General features: G+C 43.5%; 1 protein-coding gene across 10 annotated transcripts in view; it reads right to left on the minus strand.

The window, feature by feature from the left end:
• MAPKAP1 (MAPK associated protein 1) overlaps positions 1-19,300 on the minus strand; it is a 181,912-nt gene that overhangs the window by 83,692 nt on the left and 78,920 nt on the right. For 6 of the 10 annotated variants that reach the window (XR_014152682.1, XM_081847639.1, XM_081847636.1 and 3 more), the window contains exons 7-8: positions 11,834-11,875; positions 9,396-9,505 (exon numbers count right to left, since the gene is read on the minus strand). Coding sequence is in view for 9 of the 10 variants with exons in the window: in XM_081847639.1 (XP_081703765.1) it covers positions 9,396-9,505; positions 11,834-11,875 (152 nt within the window). In the remaining variant the exon portion in view is untranslated. The remainder of the gene's footprint in view (positions 1-9,395; positions 9,506-11,833; positions 11,876-19,300) is intronic. The other 4 variants (XM_081847641.1, XM_081847638.1, XM_081847637.1 and 1 more) reach the window with 1 other exon arrangement.

Consider the following 19,300-nt stretch of genomic DNA (forward strand, 5'->3'; position numbering starts at 1 on the left):
TGGTTAGTATAACAACTATTGGGACATCTTCTGGGCCTCTTGCTTTGCTCAGGCACCTTGGAATCCTGACCTCAGGACTGTGCTAAGCCTGTGTCACTATTAGCCTGAATAAATATCTCTTCCTTGCTTAGAAGTTGGTATCATATTGTGTTTGGGGTGAGAGCTGAAACCCTGGACAAGAACATCACTCCTTTCAAAAGGGAGGATACAGCAAAACCTACTGGGTCACATCCAGCTAAGTTCTACTCAGCGTTGACCCACTAAAATTAACAGAAATTATGTTAGTTGCCTCCATTATTTTTCAGTGGGTCTACTCTGAGTTGGACTAGCACTGGATACAAGCCTTTGTTGCAGGTATCACTTGTGCATTTCTACCAAGGAAACTTGTATGGAGTAGAATCCCAAGGTTCCATTTGTCACTACAGACTCTATCTGTCACTGCTAACCTCATGCTTGAGGAGGTTGGTAAAGGTTGGTAGTGACAAGGTCCGTAACGGCATTTTTATACAGAAAGTCAAAAAAGGAGAGGGAAGGAGGGAGGGAGGGAGAGAGGCTGGGAAGGTCAGTGATTCCCAAAGGTGACTTTGAAAGAGAGAGGAATAAATATGTTAACGCTTACAAGTCACAACTGCCGTCCACATATATATCAAACTTGAAACACGCAAAGCTGGCAAAATCCAGGTGTCCTGGTCATGTAAAAGTTCTACAGAGTTATCCATCAAGACACCAGAAATTGGGTAGGGGGGTAGTTGGCCTGTCCAATCAGGATCTCGTGGTAAATGGCTTGATGATTTGCAGCAGCAGATCAGCAAATAGTTAATTGTTTAACTGTAATAACAACTCAAAAGCTTTCACTCTACCCCAGCCTACTAAGTCAAGTTATTTTGATTGCTACAGAATCATAGAACTGTAATAATAATAATAATAATAATAATAATAATATTTTTTTCTTTATACCCCACCCTCCCCAGCCGGGCTCAGGGCAGCTAACACCGAATATAAATTACAATAAAACGTAATAGGGGGAAAAAGGAAAAAAATAGTTAATTAAAATAGGGCCTAGAATAGGGCTTAAAATGCAGCCTTATTTTAGAAGTAGCCCATAAATCAAGACCATAAAGGGAGGAAACATCAGATATTCACCAGAGCCAGCTATCCATGTTGGTCCTACATGGGCCAGCAAAAAAGCCAAGGGAAAATTTATATACCAAATCCCATATAAGGGGTCAGAGTGAGACCAAGCTGAAGGCCAGGCGGAACAGCTCCATCTTGCAGGCCCTGCGGAAAGATATCAAATCCCACAGGGCCCTGGTCCCTTGTGAGAGAGCGTTCCACCAAGTCGGTGCTGTAGAGCTGAAAGGGACCCTCAGGGCCATCTAATACAACCCCCTGCAATGCAAGAATCTCAACATGCTGGTTCATAGTAATTCAGCTGTAATTTTACTGTCATACACACAGCTCACCCCAATTTATTGTTTGTGGTGTGCAAAAGGTAACTGACTCTGCCTCCTCCCCAAACCCACAATTTTTGAATCAAGCTCCACCCCTTTCAGCCAGCAATCTGCAGTTCAATCTAGACAAGACTGAGGAATTGACAAATCTGTCAATTCTGGTTCTCTAAGCATCTCATTTTACCACTTTTAAATTCAGTTTTCTACCTTTCTGCAAGAATTTTCAATTTAAAAAAAGATCCAAATGAAAAATTCACCATCATTTTTAGGAAAGATTTGCACAAAATAAAACTGTCGCCAGACATGAAATTAGATATACAGTTCCAGTCTTGAAAAAGAGTGAGGTTATTTTAGAAATGGAAAAAGGGGGAGGAGCTACAGAACATTCCCTATAGAAAAGTTTTAAACGTTTGGGGCTTTCATTTATTTATTTGGTTGTGGATTAAAAATATTTATAGCCTGCTCATATGCACAGAAAAAAGTCATTGTACCCAATGTTAGTCCTACTTAGAGCAGACCCACTGAAATGGGTGGGCATGACTAACATACGATACTGTACATTACTTTCAATGGGTATATTATGAATATAACTTGGTTGGACCTGAAGTGTCATAAGGAAGAACACGATGGAAGTGCATAAAGTTATGCATTGCAAGAAGAAAGCAGAGAAAGCTGTTCCTCCCTGCCCTCCTTCTTCCATAATACCAGAACTCAAGGTCATCCGATGAAACTGACTGGCAGGGAATTCAGGACAAACAAAAGAAAGAACTTCTTCACACAGCATGTGATTAATTGATGAAATGCTCTGCAAAAAGATGCAGAGATGTTCACTTAGCTTGGACAGCTTTAAAATGGGGTTTCAGCAAATTCAGAGGAGGGTAGTCATATAAACAGGTTGCTTGCCATGACAGCTATATGAGGCCACTAGAATCAGAATGCCTCTGAATACTAGGTTGCTGCAATCAACAGAAGGGCCCTGTCTGCACTACGAAGGAGTATCATATCACTTTAAATAGTCCTGGCTTCTCCCACAGAATCCAGGAAATGCAGTTTGTTAAGGGTGCTAAGAGCTGTTAGGAGACCCCCTATTCCTCTCAGAGACCTACAATTCCCAGTCTCCTGGGAAGAGGGACTGAGTGTTAAACCACTCAGTTCCCAAACTGCATTTCTTTGAGGGGATTACAGGGTCTCCAAACAACTCCAAACAAATAATTCATATGTATATATGTATCAACTGAGAGCTCTAGGAGTACGGTAAAGGTACAGTTTATATAACCTTCTATTAAAAGGTGTGGGCACAGAGTGCTATGCTGGTGTGGGCAGTTAATCAGGATAGACAAGAGATTCAGATGATGCCAACTGTTTATGAACGCCTGGGGCTATACTGCTCAGATTCTACACTATGTGTCTGGGAAGGCTGGCTAGGGACACACTAGAGGCGAAAGTGTACTCTATGGCTAGTAGTGCCTTTGATCAAGTTTGGGCAGTTTGCCTGCTACGTCCATTCCCGGACAGGAATAACCTGACCACTGCAGTCCATGAGTTGGTAACCTTGAGGCTGGATTACTGCAAGGGGCTCTATGTGGGGCTGCCCTTGGGCCTGGTTTGGAAGGTCCAGCTGGTGCAGAAGGCGGCAGCCAGACTGCTGGAGGGGGCATCTGGCTGAGAACATGGGACACCATCGTGAAAACAGCTGCCCTGGTTGCCCATCGACTCCTGAGCCAGGTTCAAGGGCCTTCCATTAATTTACAAAGCCCTGAAGCCCAGGGACCATCCAAACCCTTATGTCTCAGCTCAGTTGCTGAAGGACTGCTGTTGTCCACTGAGTTGGTGGGGCTTATTTGACATCAACACAAAACAGAGTCTTTAGTGTCACCAGCCCAGATTCTGCAGGAAGCTTGTTTCAACCTGTTGAAGACGTTCCTGTAATGCCAAGCTTACACAGGCAATTAAGAATACATTTTTCCATAATAGTTGATGGCCTCTCGTTTTAATTTGTGTGTGTATAATTTATTTTATTGAATTTATATACTGCCCATCTGAAAATTGCAGGGCAGTTTACAGCATAAAAATACAAAATGAGAACGCAAAATACATCAAGCCAATCATGCAAAAAACCAGTAACCCCCTACCACAAAGACATTTAAAAGGCCATATATTCTTTAAGCAGCCAAAAAACTGGTTATAGAAAAATGTTTTGCCCAGCGCCTAAAGATATGTAATGAAGGCACCAGGCAAACCTTGCTAGTTAGAGCATTCCACAAATGGGAAGCCACCTTCAATTTTTTATGATATAGTGATATATAAATATTTTTATAATTACTGTACATATGAACTCACCTGGACCCTGCAATCTTAATCTTAGGCCCTTCTTCATGTGTCCTCTCCATGAGAAGCCTGGAGGGTGGCAACACGAGAATGGGCCTTTTGTGTGGTGGCTCCCAGTTTGTGGCATGCTCTCCTCAGAGAGGGTTGCCTTGTGCCTTCATTATATATATGTCGGTGCAAGATGAAAACGTTTCTCTATAACCAGGCCTTTGGCTGATTGAACATTCTATGGCTTTTTAAATATGTTTGTGGGTTGGGGGTTATTAGTTTGTTCTTGTTTCATTATTTATTTTGTGTTCTATTTTTCTATTTTTATGTTGTGAACCACCCTGTGATCTTTGGATGAAGGATGGTATACAAATTTAATTACTACTACTACTACAACAACAACAACTATTTAGTAGTAAGTGACCTTTGCGGGGTTTGTGAGGCAATGGCCTGGTTCAGATTCAAGGCTTCATAAACCTCAAAGCACAAATGTTGGGCTGAGTGTGCTGTTCTGTTCTGTTGAGCACTGACTTCTACGGAAAGATCCTGGCTCAGATTAAAACACTGGCTTAACTCTCCTGGTTTTTTTAATTGACGTGAAGCCAGATCACCCAAGTTCAGATGAAACAAAGTTTTCCTGAGAATTTACTTCTGAGATTGCTTTACTCCAAATGTGCCCACTAGACCGCTTTGATCTGCAGAGCCAGCACTGTTGCAGGTGCTCCATAATATTTGTTCTGCGTTTATAAGAAACTGATTTTTCAGCATGGCAGCACCCACAATTTGGAACTTCCTGCCTACTGGCATCAGGTAGGAGCATTTGTTGTACTCTTCTTAGCACCTGCTCAAAAGGTTTTTGTTTTCGATAAGCCCACCCAGAGATATAGAATGTTGATGTGTGTTTTAATCTGGTTTTAGTTTTAAATAGTTGTTTTTGACTGTTTTTACTAATAATGTCATTGTTTTATTCTTCCTGTAAACCGTCTTGCGTTGTTGTTTTTAAAAAAATATACAGTGAAGCAGTGTATAAATCTTAAGAAATAAATAAATAAATTTGTAAAATAAAATAGCGTCAACTAGTGATTTCATGCTGATGCTGGTACCTGACAGGAGGCAGGAAGAGGATTGGGTGGGTGGGGGGAGAGGGGGCTCTGTCAGCCCTGATGCCCATTTGTGTGAACGATCTTCTGAAGCGGGCCAGTATAAATACAGACATAATATTTGGAGTGCAGCAGATGCTGTCTGAAAGCAATCTCATTGCATTTCAATACAAAATGCACCTTCCCCCGCCCCTTCTGTCCAGTGCAAGATGTGAAAAACCAATTTTGCAGCCTATCACTGCAGTTCAGTTAGAAGTGCGGAAAAGCTGGGACTATCGAAAGAGGCAACAGGCTAGCACTAACACCAACCTTCCCAAAACCCAGAGCAGCCACGCAAAGGCTGTATGTATAATATGTATGTATATTGTAATGGTGAAGTATACACACACAGAAAATTATGGATATTGCCACTTTAATTATCACACAAGGTAGATATCCCCTCAAAACATGATGGGAGGTAGAGATTAGAGTCTCACTTGATAAGTTTGTGCATGTATATATATATATATATATATATATATATATATATATGGCAACCTGCAAAACCAGGATGCCTTTCTTTGCCAACTGGGGCAGGGAGCTGGGACTTTCAAACTCCAGAATGGCATCAAGGGGGGGGGCATTCTTGTTAAGTTGACTGGCTCCAGAAGTGCCTAACAAGAAGGAAAACGGCACTGCTCCTAATCCATTAGGCAAGCAGGCAACTTAATTATTTGGCTAAGCAGATGCTGTAACTGTTCCCACTACCCACGTGAGAAAAGTTTGACCCCCAGGAAACAGATAAAAGTCACCCGGAAAACAAGACAAAACAAAAAAAGTGAACAAAAGAGGTGGGTAGTGTGAGGGAAGGTGCTGGGGGGGGGCCTTGTTGGGGGGAGGGGGGGAAGCAGAACACCATTCATCGCGGCTAACGACTTGTTCATTATGAGTGATGATGGATAAAGACTTCTCACGCTGAGATGAAATCAAGATTTATATGCATTGTTTCCTCTCTCAACTTGTGGGAAGATCATCATCATCTAATTCTATCTCTGCGGCCAGCGATGGGCATCCGGAGAGCTGGTTATCAAACGGCGCAGTCAGCTGGCAAAAGCCGGGACGTGCGGCTGGCACATCTGGACCGCGGCGCCAACAGCCGAGGGTGAACGATGACGTCTGGCGTGGGGCCAAATTGCTTGCAGACGCTAGCAGGTTCTCATCTACAACTGTACCCTACCAGCATCGCCGTTCTCTCTCTCTCTCCTCTTTCTCTCTCTCTCCCTCTTTTTTTTTTACGAGAATCAGATTTTCATTGCTTCATTCAATTGCTCTACACTGCCATTTTTTACAGCTCTTATCGTTCCCCTGGAATATGGCCTTGAGACAGCTCATCCGTGTCCTTCGCTGTGTTATCTCTTCTAACTTTTATTAAAACTTCAGCTTTCATCTGAAGATAGCTAATTAAATCCGTGACAGATTATAGACTCGTTTGAAGAAGGGGGGGGTGGGGAGAGAGAAAGAGAAATGGTGCTCAACTACTTTTTCTAAACAGAACGCTGGGCGGGGAATTATGTTCTCTTTCCAATGCAGTTAAAACTAAAAGGGGGGGGGCGAAGGGGGGCAAGGGAAGAATAAGGAGTGTTTCATTCATTTAACCAAGACAAGATGCTTATCTCCTACCAAGTCTATAGATAGGTTTATATTAAAGTTCTTTGTGGCGTGACAAGACCCTGTGCCATTTCTCACCATAATTATTTCTTGATGTTGAGAAAGATTCTCTCAGCGTTAGGGCTGTAAGGGCATGCCTGCTAACACTGGACGGAAAAGCACAGGCCTGCAGGCACCAACCTGGTTGCTCCACAATTTAAAATAGGGAGACCCTAAGCTTCTGTGTACTTTTTAACACTAAGGACATCTAAGGAAGTTTTTTGCAAAGAAGAATACTTTTAAAACTCTAAAGTTAGGGAGTACAAGTATAGGAAACTGCCTTAGAGAGTGTTAGAATACTGTTCCAACTAGCTCAATATTGTCTATGCTGACTATAGGGACACGGGTGGCGCTGTGGTCTAAACCACTGAGCCTCTTGGGCTTGCTGATCGGAAGGTCGGCAGTTTGAATCTGTGCGGCGGGGTGAGCTCCCGTTGCTCCGTCCCAGCTCCTGCCAACCTAGCAGTTCAAAAGCATGCCAGTGCAAGTAAATAAATAGGTACCACTGCAGTAGGAAGGTAAACGGCATTTCCATGCACTCTGGCTTCCATCACGGTGTCCCGTTGCATCAGAAGCAGTTTAGTCATGCTGATCACATGACCTGGAAAGTTGTCTGTGGACAAACACTAGCTCCCTCGGCCTGAAAGCAAGATGAGCGCTGCACCCCATAATCACCTTTGACTGCACTCTACCATCCAGGGGTCCTTTACCTTTTTACCTACTCTGACTCTCCAGGATTTCAGACAGGGTGTCTCCCCCAGCTCTACCTGGAAATGCTGGGGAATGAACCTAGGACTTTCTGGACACAAATGAAGCTTTGCATCACAAGGAAGCTTTAAAGCAAAACCACCAGCAGCTTTCGCAGCCCAATCCTATGCTTATTTATACAGGAGTTTGTACTCCCTGCGTCCCAGAAACAACATCATGGCAAGGTGGAAAATTATCTGGCCCATCTACTAGACAGAAAAGGAGCAGCTGCTCCAACATTTTTCACTCTCCATTCCTTTTTGCTTTTGAATTAGACTGTGAGTCTACAGGCAGGGACTGTGCTATTATTTCAATATATGTACAGTGCTCAGAAAATGTAAGGTGCTTTGGAAACAGTAACAGTAGTAAGAATAAAAATAAAAATAAGAATATTGAAGCACTTGGAGTAGTAACAATAATAATAACAATAACTACAACAATAAGTCAGCCCAAGTTCAGTAGCTACAAAAGATTATAGCTTTACAGAGGAACACAGGGAGCTGCTTTATCTGGAGTCATACCATTGGTCCATTTAGCTTACTATTGTCTAAACTGACTGGCAGTGGCTGTCCAAGCTTTGGGGCAGGTGACATTCTCAGCCTGGTTTGGAGCTGCTGGGGATTGAACTTGGAACCAGCTGCATGCAAGGCTGATGTTCCACCACTGAGCTACGGCTCCTTCCCCAAGTAGGTGCACAAAGGATCACAGCCTTCACTTCCCAGTGCATTGCATCTGAGGGGTGGCAAATCAATGTGAAAAATGGAAGAGCGATATGTAAAAACCCAGGTGCTTTGATTCACATGGCACGTTTGTTCAATTTACGAAAGTCAGAAATAAAAGATGGTTCCTAGCATTGCTTATGAGAACACCTGAAGACAAGTGACTGTAAACCCCTTTATTCAGAATGAGTGGTAGGCTCCAGCCCCTACGTGCATCTTTAATAAACATGAAACATGCACAAACACTTAAGTCTTCCTAAATGCTCAAAATTCTGGACTATCTGCCCCAGCTTCTTCCTGCTCACTAAACCCTGTTGCCTCTTCCACCACTACCTCCTCCCAAGACTCTCCCTCTGAACATGCATAATCATCCCAACACCACTCCCCTGTCTCTGAGCCTTCTTCCCCTGGAGGTTCCCTTGGGGGTTCCCCACCTGGTGCCTTCCCCCCCCACTCCTCTGCATCCAGCCAGTCCACGACACAAGGGATGGAGCAACTCCTCTATGAAAACAGGCTGCAGCCACTGGCCTGATCCAGCAGGCTCTTCTCATTTAACACAGGACTTGTCATAGGCTGAGGTTCTTTGAAACCAGGAATAAACTTGGAGGGGAGGGCAAGGGGGGTGAGTTAGGCACTTCACTTGGGCCTCGCTGAAGCTCATCCACATAGTACCAAACCATGGTTTAGTGTCAAGTGAGTACTGAGCTGCTGGATGCTCCCACTTTAAAGAGGAGAAAAGCAGCACTTCAGCCAGCCTTCAGGTCCAGTGATATTAATGCAACACGCTTGCAAACGATTTTCATGAGATTTGGTGTACACGCCATTTGGAAAGACAATGGCATATTTGACAGCACTGGAATGCACCTATTTCTCTGTTATTAAGTACTACTGCATTGGGCAGAGACATATCTATAGATTTACAGTTTCAATTCATATCTTTCTCTGACACTAATTTTAAAAAGTGTACATAAACCGTGAGAAGTGAAGGCTTGTTCACATTCCCAGCTTGTTGCAGTCAGAGAATGCTGGCCTGCGGTCTTTACTCCGACAAGGCCGTTTACTACAAAGTGGGTGATAATAATCACAAGACCAGGAACCGGGGCTTTGCTATGGATATATTGGGCCGTCACCCTCCTCTCATCGCAGTTGGCATTTCCCACTGTGAAATATGGCGGAGGATCTTCTGACCTGTGTACAACAAAAACAGCTGGGAATAGAGTCTAAAATGCCTTTGTTACCTTTGTTGCACTCGTTGGGAAAAGCAAGTTAGAACTTTTCCACAAAGGAAAGCAGGAAGTAGGCTTCTAAGGAAAAGGTATTAAAGATGCCAGCAAAAAACCAGCCTACTTCCAAAATGAGCATAATGAGAGCCCCACCTGAGCCTCGCTGGGATCCTTTTCTCCGCTTCAAAGCCTTTTGCAAGATGTCCTTCATGGTGACCTTCATGCTGTCCACCTGGATAAGTGAGAATCCATGTGCAGCATTTCTGCAAGACACAGAAATGGAGAGTGTGACACGCATGCACTTATGTGTATACACACACACACACACACACACACAAACAAACAAACACAAGCACACACAAACCCTCACCCACATGTAATATTATCTGGCCTACCTTTTGGCAGATTTGAACAAACTATTAACAGAGACCCTGGCTAGATTTCTCTTTCTGGCTGCAAAAAAACTGAAAAGGAAATATCCTCCAATTAAAACATCCTGTCCCACTGCTGTTCTCATGTATTACAATCTTTAATCCGGTTATGTTATGTTATGTTATGTTATTTATAACTCATTCTTAATTTCCTTATTTTAAGGTACTATGTAGTATATCTTATTTTATATCATTTATGCATTACAACCCACTTTAATGTATTCTGTATGTTAAGATAACTCACTTGAATGGTTGTTAGTTTTATTTTGTTTGGGTCTATGATCACATAATAAAGGATCTGTATCTGTGTCACATGTTATTGCAAAATAGTCACCAGAGGGCAGCTTGCATCAGGAAAAGTCTTAGGACTGTTATCCAGCATTTTAAGGCCAGTGGAGGAGAGGAAGAACAATATACTGAAGGCAAGACAAAACCATGTAGATCAACACCTTCAATTGGACCAGCAAACAATGCAGCTCTTAGAGCAGAGGTTTCACAGAGTTCCCTGAAGCTGATGAGGAGTCTGATTTCACACCAGATCCAAATTCTAGGAGGTCTTTAAAAGTAGCCCCAAGCTGGGCTCTAAATAGAAGGGTCAATGGGTGCACACAGAGCTCAAATGAAGAACGCAGCACTTCTTGAGTTGCAATGCAATTAGAAAATGTGATCCAATTGCATTTCAATTCAGCATGGACTGAGAAATATTGCTTCAGTGCTGAGTTGCCACAAATATGATGCCCCATGGCTGCAGTGGGAAATATTTATTGAGACAAAATCCTGAAATTATCTGTGTGCCCCCAGATGGGAGCAGGACACAGCTAATTAGGGGGTGTCGTTGAAGTCTGCAATGCCCATGTTTGGACTTGCAGACAAATCTCAATTTATGCAGAGTTTATGTTCTGGGGATAGAGCATAAAGCCAAAATCGCATATAGTCAAAACATTCTCCCAGCACCTCTGAACACTCTCACCAGGTGAGTGTAATGTTGGGTGGGATTGCTAAGCTGAATTCGCACAAGCTAAATGCACTTAAGCTGCAAATCGACTGACCATGCACTTCGTTGGTATGTTAATTTTCATCATCAAACTGAGGTAAGCATGAGTCCTTTGGCTTTGACTGTAGTCTAATCTGCAGAATACCTCCACCCACCCACCTTCTTATTTACTTCTCTGGAAGTGACAGAAGGAGATCCTGTTGGGAGACTTCCCTCCCTGCTATGGCAATGGCTTTTATGACAAAGACTCTAAGAAATGTGGTTCCCAGGGCTCCTGACACCCATACCTAGGTACCCTGGGAAAAGCTGGATTTCCCGGGGCCCCTGATGCCAGGGATGATGGCATGACGGTGTTGCAGCAGGTGAGGCCTCCTTAAGGGGCTCCGATAGGATCACGCTCCCATGATGGAGCCCAAACTGTGGGAAATTGCAGTCAAATGTAGGGACCAAAGAGTTCTGTTCCTAGACTTAGCTAGGTCACGCTCTCTTACCTCCATAAGTGAGGAAGTAAAGCTTATTCTAGTTCCTTTTCTCACTTTCCCTGCCAACCATGTAACTGACCAGGATGGATGTGTCTGAACTTGCTCCAAGTTCAGGCCACAGGTCTAAAACTATATTGTGTATTTTGCATGCACAAGTAATCAACCTGTGTTCTCCTTGCCGTTGAATGGAACAGTACATGAATCAGTCCTTTGGATTCAGTAAGTAAAGCTTTTAAACTTACTTAAGTGTGTGTGAACTGTTCAATGCTAGAGGAGTGGGGGTGGGGCAAGAGCTTTAAAGTAGATTAAATGGGTTATGCAAAAGGGTTTAATGGCATACATTCCATGCTATACTGCTGCTTAACTTTGATAGTGTTTTAAACTCTGCTGGGGGCTTTCTCCCACTAGAGAGTATGCAAAGCCCCACATTTTTAATCTAGGCACCCACTCAATTCTTTTGTTAATTACCCAAACATGGATTGAATCTACCCATCTCTACACAACTTGGGTATAGAATACACCTTTAACAAAATCTATTTTAGACTGCTTTGTGCACCCAACAAAGACTCCAATCCCACAAAAGCTCAGGAGGCGATAAAAATATTTGTCTTTAAGGTACCCCACAATGCTGTTGTTTTTGCTGCAACAGATTATGCCAACACATCTGGAGTTTGTCCCCAGTACCTGTCGCTGGGGAATCCAGGTGCAGCTTTCGACCCAGAAGCTCTGCAGAGAAAAATGAGATCATTCTGGCAAGATGTACAAGACTGTCCCAGAAGCAACTTTCAGAGGCTTATTCTTGCTAATTTCTGCCATTTATTTTATAGTGCGTGGCTTTTTCTTTTTAAAAACAGGGTAATTGCTTATTTGTATTGCAATTTTTTTTTTAAAAAATAAACAACTACCCTATTAGACCTTCTAAGATCATCAGTAGATAAGCAGGACAGAAATAATAAATTTCTTATTATTTGGAATTAGCTCTAGACATTTCACCAGTGCCCAACACCTTACGTGACAGGAAGAAAAGTAAGTGCACAGTTCTGATCCAACAATAATAGAGAACACGGTCCAAAGACATACTCCTTTTATTTTTTTAAAAAATTTCATTAATGACTTTAAAACCGGTTTTGGGAAAATCTGGAATATTTTAGGAGTATATCTTGAGGATTCCTCAATGAGTAGATTATTGTTGTACAGATATAATTCAGTTATATAATTCAGCATGCAAAAGGTCCCAGGTACAGTTCCTGGCATCTCCAGGAACTGAAACCCTGAAAAGCCATTGCTAGTCAATATAGACAATACTGAGCTAGATAGGCCCATGGTCTGACTTAGTTTAAGACAGCTTCCTGTGTTCTTATTTAAATCAGCCCTTTATCAGGACTAGAATATTACTTCTTCTTTTTTACAGGAAATGCTGTAGCTCAGTGGTACAGAAGATACTCTGCATGTAAAATGTCCAAGGTATGTTCCCTGAAATCCAGAGGCAGGGTTGGGAAAGGCTTATTGACTGATACCCTGGAGAGCTGCTGCCAGTCAGTGAAGACAGTATTGAATTAGATGGATCAATTGTCTCACCTGTTATTACCCTGCATTCCAAGGCATTCCCCTGTGTTCTTACATCAGTTCTGGAAAACAACCTTCACTGGATCTTTGAAATGCTGTTTGGGCTGAGTTATATGCAGGCAGCATCAGGAGTCAGGGTTAGAACACGCCAGAGCCAGGAAAGGCAAGAGCTGTCTAGGCAAAGTTCCAGCCTGAACTCAAGCCCTTCCTGTTGAGAAGACAGGCTGGATGGGCCAAGCCACTCCACTAGCTCACAGGTCTTCACTGCCCAGTGAGACTCTCCAACCGGTAGTCCTGGTGATTTCCCTCATGGGGCAGCTCTGCACCCAGCTGAGGCATTCTGGGTTCTACTCCGACCAGCCCCAGAAGGGAGTAATATATAAACCCGCTCTCACTTTTTATTTCTCTTTATTTTTGGTCTAATGAATCCAAAGTTGTTCTAACGCTTAACAATCACTTGGGGACTCCAAGCTGAAGAACAAGAAGTGCCTATGTAGGAAATTAGAAGTTCATCCTTCCACAATGGTTTATTGAAGCTTCTTTTTAACCTTTTTGAATTGTTTTTAACTTTTTCACACTTTTATTGCATGGCTTTTATTTTTTTTAATGCTGCGATCCGCTTTGATATATTTTTAGGATTTGGTGGTATATAAATATTTTTATAAATAAATAAGGAGGGGGGGGAGGATTTGGCTAAAATGCCTATTTAAATATTATTAAGTCTCAATCCTATGCACATTTACATGGGAGTCAGTTCCACTGAGCAAAGCAGACCTTATTTCCAGTAAAAAGACACAGGATTGTACTTGTAAACTTATTTAATCAATTAAATTTGTAATTCAAAGCCACAAAGTATTTAAATGCAAAAGGCTTTTGGCTGTTTTCTACTCATTCATGATGGCCACTCAGAAGACCTCTTAGGATACTCCCCCAAAAAACCTTCCATGCGTCTGTTTGCTTCACTCCACTGCACACCCACCCACCCCAATTTAATAAACTTTGATGCTTTTTTACTTTGGATACATACTGAACAGGCCAAATCTTTCTCTGACATTTAAGTCAGCTTACACTGGCGAAGTCTGAGAACTCTGCCTGCAGAACACATTGTGGTACTTATTGCAATGCTCAGCCAAAATCCAAAGTAAACATTAAGAAAATGAGTTGAAATGTGGAAGGAAAGCCAAGGTGAAAAGGCGTAAGAAGGGGAGAGTTAAAATGAAAAATAGGCAGAAGTGGCCAGGGTGTTGTTCTTTAAGCACCACCCCTTTTTTTTAAGCATCCACAGGAGGCAATGATGGCCACTAACCTAATGGCTTTCAAAGAGGATTACACAAATTCCCAGAGGAGAAGGCTACCAAATACCAGGTGTTAGAACCTGCAGAAGGGGAGAATTAGTACTGTGCTCAGGTCTTGCTTGTGGGCTTCCAACACTGGGGCATCTGCTTGGCCACTGTGAGAACAGGATTCTGCGCTAGATGGACCACTGGCTTGATCTAGCCTGCACTTCTTACATTCTTATGTAGTTCCTGAAGAGCCAGGAGAAATTTATACCATCATAAAGAGCACAAGTCTTTGGTCTGAGGAATCAGACCAAAGGTCCAGCAAATGTTAACTTTTGCACAAAACATTTTAATATCTGTACCTATTTTTAGCACGTTTGTTGCGTTTTTAACATCTGCGCACATAAGGAGACAGCCCTGCTGGATCAGACTAAAGGCACACCTGCTTCAGCATTCTACTTGTAAGAGCCAGGAAAGGCAAATTAATGTTTTTGCCTGGCTGGAATGCATCTTTCAACTCCAATAAAGCCTCTTGCTTGTCTGGAGGGAGGACAGAGAAGAGTGTGTAGAACTAGTCTACCATACAAAGGTTAAGATTTACTTTTGTTACTCTACCCGCTTTGGTCTGCTGGCCCCACCACTCACAAATATTTGGTCCCCAGAAGGTCGCCCAAAAGGGAATGTGGCCCCTAGGCTGAGAGAGTTCTTATAGGACACTAATCTGAACTAGGAAGCTCCATACAGCCATTCTGACTAATAGTCATCAACAGACCTCTTCCATGGATGTGTCTAGAACCCTATCTGCAATATATAAAGCAGCATCACACCACTTTAAACAGCCATAACTTGCCCCAAAGAATTCTGGGAGCTGTAGTTAAGGGTGCTGAGAATTGTTAGGAGGTCATGGTTCCCCACACAGCACTACAATTCCCAGAGTCCTCTAAGTTTGATTGTTAAAGGACTCTGGAAATTGTAGCTTTTTGTAGGGGAATAGGGGTTTCATAACAGTTCTCAATACCTGTAACCAACTACAGTTCCCAGCTTTCTTTAAGTGAAGAAGCCATGACCATTTAAAGTGGTATGGCACTGCTTTTAAAGTAAAGTGCGGGTGGGGCTTTTCTCTCTCTTAAAGCTGTCTAAGCCTGTATCTGCGACATCACAGCAACAGATTCTACACAAGAAAAGCAAGCAGCGAAGCTTTTCACTGTACTGAACCACTTCCAAGATTTTGGTAATGGGGGAATTTTGTATTTGAATATTGGAGCATCTAAACAAACAAACACACCTAGCAGGCCAGTGGGAAGGGTTTATTTAGCTCAGCCTTCTTCCTGACATGCTAGTTCCTCACCTCTACATGCACTCTACATGCATTCCTCCTCACTCCTCATAAATAGCCAGAAAGTGGTACAGTCCAGAAAAAGAGTTGCAACTTGGATCCTCTGAACTGGCCCTAAATGAAGAGTCTCTGAGCTACCAGGGAAGTGAGTGGGGGGCAGCTCTATGAGGAGGCACAGGGAATAGCTATCAATGGCTAGCAGCCATTGCCAGAAGCAGGATGTATCTGAATGACAGTTGCTGGAAAGCACGAGACGGCAGAATGCTGCTGCCCTCAGTTCCTACCTGTGGGCTTCTGTGCAGAGAGGCACCTTCCCTGAACAATCTCTGCAAAAAAAGATAGAGCCCCATTTTTGAGAGTAAAAACGCAACAGTCCCCTACTAAAGCCTGCCTTAGCTCCAGCCTGCCTGGGCTCTGTGAGCAACATGGCCTGAAAGCTGTCAAGTTAATTGCTCTGAGCACTCCGTTAGTGAATCATGGCTGAACCCCAGCCATCCTTTACCTCAGAACCTGGAGCCCATCCCAGAACCAATCTTTAAAAGTTTATTTTACTGATCAAAGTAAAATAAGAAAGACAAAAAAGCGGGGAGGGAAGCACAGGCCAAGGAGCTGGGGGTTGGTGGAGGAGAGGAGAGGAGAAAGCCCTGCATTTGACTATATTTAGTGGAACTATTTGAGTAAGTGAGGCCCTGGCAACGGCTGCAGAATATAACGTGCAGCCTGAAATTGTAAACGCCGGGATGTTTGTTCTGGAGCCTGGCCAGACAGGGCCATGATGTCGGTCTTCCAAGAGCTGAGGGAGACAAGCTTTGGAAGGGCCAGGGAGCGGCAAGGGAGGGAGGTGTTGTTGGAAAGGGGGGGGGGGAGACCCAGCACCAGGACATCCAGTGCCTGCAGTGATTCCCGAAGATGTCCTGGGCAGAAACCACAGTCCTTGCCTTTTCAGGCGTACATGGAATATTGGCACTGCCTCCTTCCTGTCTTCCTGGTGTGCTCTCTACACTCAGATCTCTCTTTTTCTCTACCCTTCTGGTTCAGGTTTTCCTCATTGTGCCATTAATCCTTACCTCTTTTGCTTGTTTACACCCCTTTCCATTTTCCCATTATAACTGGGATTCTTTATCTCTTCCTAGATGTTGCACAATACAGTATTATCTTGTTGTTGGGGGAAAAAACCCTAACTCTTTAAAACGGCACCTTCTCTCTTTCACCTTCTTTTGCCCCAACCACCATCTTGAGATCACGCAGCCAACAGAAGTTCCTGTCTCTGTCAAGGGTAGCCAACTTGGTCTAGTACAAAGCATGATATTTGAACCATTCTCTGCAGCTCCCTATACCTTAGAAACATCTTGCCTCTCTTATTGTGACTTGGTGATGGGCCTTCTGCTACAGAAGCCTACTGCTTCCACCACTAGCGGAAGTCAAAGTGCAGCATAGCTACAATGCCAAGCACAGGAAGCTACACTTTAGTGGTAGAGCACCTGCTTTGCATGCAGAACGTTCCATGTTCAATTCCTGGTTTCTCCAGGAAGGGCTGGGAAAGGCTGCTGACTAAATCCCCAGAGTCAGTCTGTATAGAGACTGTCAGTACAGAGTTGGTCAGAATAGAGAATACTGACTAGGATCAGGCCAAAGACCAATTACTTCATTGTCCTGTTCTCACAGTTGCCAACTGGATGCCCTGAAGGCAAGCTCCCAAGCCAGACCAGAGCACAAGAGCACTCTCTCCTCCTGTGGTTTCCAGCAACTAGGATTCAGAAACATTACTGCCTCAGATTATGGAGGCTAGTACCATTGTAGCTAGTAGCTTTATCCTCCACGATTTTTTTCAATCCTCTTTTAAAGCTATCTAGGCTGGTGGCGAGTTCCCTAGTTTAACTCTGCACTTGGTTAAGAAGTAATTTTTCTTATCTGTCCTGAATTTTCCAAAACTGTCAGTTCACTGGATGTCCACAAGTTCTAGAGTTTAGAGAGAGGGAGAAATTCTTCTCTATCCACTTTCTGTACACCATGCATAATTTTATAACCTTCTATCATGTCACCTTTTAAATCATCTTTTCTCTAAACTAAAAAACCAAAAACTTCAAATGCTGCAACCTTTGTATCCCTATGATCATTTTGCTTGTGGTTTTCTGCCCCCTCTAACCCAGTAACTGTTGCTGCACCTTTTGAAAGTGAGTTCCACAGGTTACCTGCAGTGTGCAAAATTTCCCTTCCTTATGACAATCCCAAACTTTCGGCCAATCATTTTACCCTGAACTACAGTATTATGAGAGAGGGATTGGGTGGGGTGGGATGGGAGAACAGAGGTCTCAGTCTCAAATGCAATGTGGATTGAGTATTGCCTCACCCATTAAAAATCCATGCCATCTCTATTTTTCTTGCTGTTTGTTTATTATTATTTTTTTAAAAGAAATTAGACCAAGGGAAGAAAACCCCCTACAGCTGGCTTCCTTCTAACCCTCTTCCCTCCCAATCATTTTACGAAAACATACCTGGGTGACAAGGTTAAATCAAGCAAAGGAAAATCCCTGGCACTTATCATCCGCCGGCATTACTGATAAATTGCGTGGTGGAGGAATAAAGGATTACCTTCTGTATTTTTTCATTACACTTTTCTTTTGTTACAGAATACATAAATCCATTGTGGCACAATGTAATATGTATCATCGCGCTACACCTGTGGACGCTTCATAGCGGCTGCCATGTCTGTGCAGTCAGGAATGATGAGTGAACCCCCCGTGAATGTTAATGATAGTGATCATTCTGAGGTAACTTGGCTTTCCATCTTCCTTTACAGCCTCGACGCCGGAGCCAGGGTGGCAAGGTTCAGGAGAGGGAAAATGGGGAAGGAAGGGGGGGGGGGAGAGAGAAGCAGGAGAGAGAGAGAGAGAGAGAGAGAGAGAGAGAGAGAAGCGAGGAGACCCTCCACACCTCAGGAAGAAAAATGCACACCCGCTCACCCTTAGGCCTGGCTTGGGCAAATCCATTAATGCTTGAAGGGAAAAGAAGAAAGGGGGAAAGAGGGGAGTGGGAGACAAGAGGCTGATTCTTCGCCTTTCGTCTCTAAGGCAGTGGGGAAACTTTTTCATGATTGCTGCATTCACCATGGGTCTGCTGCTGGTGGAGACAGTATTGGATAGGGAAAGGCCAACCAAGGCCCTGTGTCTGCACTATGCATTCAAAGAAGTATCATACCACTTTAAACAGCCATGGCTTCCCCCAAGGAATCATGGGAACTGTAGCTTCTTAAGTGTACTGGGGGTTGCTAGAAAGCCCCTATTGCCCTCAGAGAGCTACAATTCCCATAATTCCCTGGGAAGAGGGGTGAATTGTTTAACCACTGCCCCCCTCCCAGTTACTATTTCAGTCAACTAACTTCCTGGCAGAGGTGTAGTGATCCTGGGTTGCAGAGCCATTACTGCTTCTGCAGCAGTCCCCTGTCTCCAGCATTCTACACCCACCTGATCTGCATGAAAGGAGAGCCACTGAGAAGTAGTCTTCCTGCCCTTTGATTTCAGCCCATCAGAGTGAAGATAGGTGAGTCAGCCAGTGAGGCTATTGGTTCCTAGGGTCACTCTGGAGAAGGTGTGCGGGAATAAGACTGAGGAGGAAGAGTTCTGTATACACCAAAGCTAAGCATTTGGGAATACTGAAAATGCAAGGTACTTCAGTTTCAGAAGAACAGTGAGCAAGAAAAATACAACTTAAGCCACTCGGGGAGAGGGGGGGGGGATATTTGAGCACTGCATATCGTTTGGCCATATATGTGCACAGAAAATAATATATCCAGCTTCAGCTAAAAGGGTGACACATAAAGATCTGGATTGATCATTGCAATGCACCCCTAATTATTATCATAGTATAATTATAATAATATTGCATACTCTGAGGAGTGCTCCTGGTTGCTGCTGAAACATGGGCAACCAGTTTCTGGGCTGGATTCAGAACCACACCCAAACTGCAAAC

Source organism: Podarcis erhardii (genome assembly GCF_964252035.2).
Source record: "Podarcis erhardii genome assembly, chromosome: Z".
Classification (NCBI taxonomy): domain Eukaryota; kingdom Metazoa; phylum Chordata; class Lepidosauria; order Squamata; family Lacertidae; genus Podarcis; species Podarcis erhardii.